Source organism: Kryptolebias marmoratus, linkage group LG17 (genome assembly GCF_001649575.2).
Source record: "Kryptolebias marmoratus isolate JLee-2015 linkage group LG17, ASM164957v2, whole genome shotgun sequence".
Classification (NCBI taxonomy): Eukaryota; Metazoa; Chordata; class Actinopteri; order Cyprinodontiformes; family Rivulidae; genus Kryptolebias; species Kryptolebias marmoratus.
The window spans coordinates 5,784,366-5,786,339 of NC_051446.1; the positions used below are offsets into that span (position 1 = coordinate 5,784,366).

At 46.6% G+C, this 1,974-nt stretch overlaps 1 protein-coding gene across 1 annotated transcript; it reads right to left on the reverse strand.

The window, feature by feature from the left end:
- Positions 1–613: 613 nt before the first annotated feature.
- Positions 614–1,899, reverse strand: LOC108245673 (nuclear apoptosis-inducing factor 1-like). The gene is made up of 2 exons (XM_017432777.3): positions 1,402–1,899; positions 614–1,267 (listed from the first exon to the last, which is right to left on the reverse strand). The coding sequence occupies exons 1-2, from the start codon at positions 1,793–1,795 to the stop codon at positions 996–998; spliced, it is 666 nt and encodes a 221-aa protein (XP_017288266.1). The 5' UTR covers positions 1,796–1,899; the 3' UTR covers positions 614–995.
- Between the last annotated feature and the right edge of the window lie 75 nt (positions 1,900–1,974).

The window sequence follows — 1,974 nt, forward strand, 5'->3', positions numbered from 1 at the left end:
TCAGATATCAGGTAAGTGTGTTTATTTACAGTGCGGAACGGGACGACTGGAACGGAAATGGAATCTGAAAAACTGAGAAGAACGGTAAGTAATTAAACGAGGATCTTACACGAGTGATGACGATAACTGATTGAAGGCTTACTAAAATAGTCAGGTGAGGTTCTGCATCGGTTGTTGAAGAAAACAAAAACATCGACGAGGAGTCAAGGCTGGTTGTTGAGGATGGAACCGGAACCAGACTGGAATGTCAGGCAAACAGGAACTCACACGAGGTAAGCAATGCTCCAGCGCTGATCTGGTTCCCACCACAGCCTTAAGTACACCAACTCATCTGATGCCACATCTCCTTCAGGTGTGCAAAGGACCCGTCTGACTCCACCAGTAGGAGGAGCCAAGCATGTCCACCAGGAAGTGTCAAAAAATCACTGATCACAACAGTTTGTTTCTGTGTGTATAGTAGTTCTGTAAATAAACACGTGCGTAAAGTGTGGATTGTGTCCGCCTTTCACTGGCGCACTGCTGTGTTCATTAACAAAGTAATCCAAAAGTGCTGCATTACAAACTGATAAGCATCTGACTCTGCCCATTTGTAATTTATTTTAATTCACAGGGGACCGTGGTTACCCACTAAAAACATGGCTCATGACTCCTCTCGCCAACCCCCACACTGAGCAAGAGCGGAGATTTAATGACGTCCATTCCCGCAGCCGGTCAGTCATCAAGAGGACAATTGGCCTGCTGAAGGGACGGTGGCACTGTCTGGACAGGACTGGAGGTCTGCTGCTCTATAGCCCTGAAAAAGTGTGCCGCATTGTGATGGCATGTGGCATCCTCCACAATTTGGCACATGGACATGAGATACCACAGCCACAAATATGCTTACTCCCACCAGAGGAACCAGAACCTGCACCCCTCAATGTCCATCCCACCCAGGAAGCCATTAGAGCCCGGCAAAATGTGATTGCAAATATATAAAACAGGCAAGATACACATTATCACTTAATCAGTGCATTTAATGATTTGTTTATATCTGATAAGACTCCGATCAGTTGGTCCAGGCGGTCATTTATGCCAATAATTCCTGAAACTATTTCCTGCTGTGTCTGCAGGACAGCTGTCGTCAGAACACGGCCGGTAGGACGGACATCAGCTGCTGGCAGGTGGGGTGAGCTGGAGGTGCCCGTGGTGCCAGATGTTCCAGGGACACTGGAGGAGCATCCAAAGTCTGTGGCAGCAGACTGAGACTGTGTGTCTTCTGTTTCATTCCCTGATGGCGAAATAAAATGTGTACATGTAAAAAAAAAAAAAAAATCCAACGACAGAAGACTTTTTTTCTTATGGTCACCAGTATGAAAACAGGATATTTTGACATTTATAATGAACACTGACTTATATACTTACTTTGTGTACAATCTGAATCCCCCACATGCGGAGCCACTACACCTGTGAGGGCCGTGTCACCCACAATACTGGCAACTCTCTGGTCAAATGGAGTGATGTCATCATCTCCTGTCCCCCCGCCTGTTTTGGTCACACTCTGACGATGGGCAGCTGTCCTCCGCTTCACATCCACCTTAATGTCTGACCACTTCTTTTTAAGTTCTGCCGGTGTTCGCTGCTCTGACCCCACTGCATTTACAGCTTCACACACGCTGTCCCACTCAGACCTTTTGCACTTAGCTGTAACGCCAGAGGACAGCGTGCCAAATAAAAGTTTTTTTCGTGCCTCTACCTCACTGAGAAGCGTCTCCAGTTCACAGTCTGTGAAGTTCCTCTTCTTTCCCCATTTCGACATGATTTGCGATAGTGCAAAAACGACATTCCTCAGGTGCAGGGCATATTTAAATGAATTTGCATATTTATATGGAGGCGTGTCAAAGGAGGAGTTGGCCACTCTCTCATGTGTGCTCAATTCCACGTTGATTGTGATGTACAAAAGAAATGAGCGTGGATTCCAGCGTACGCACAGTTTGA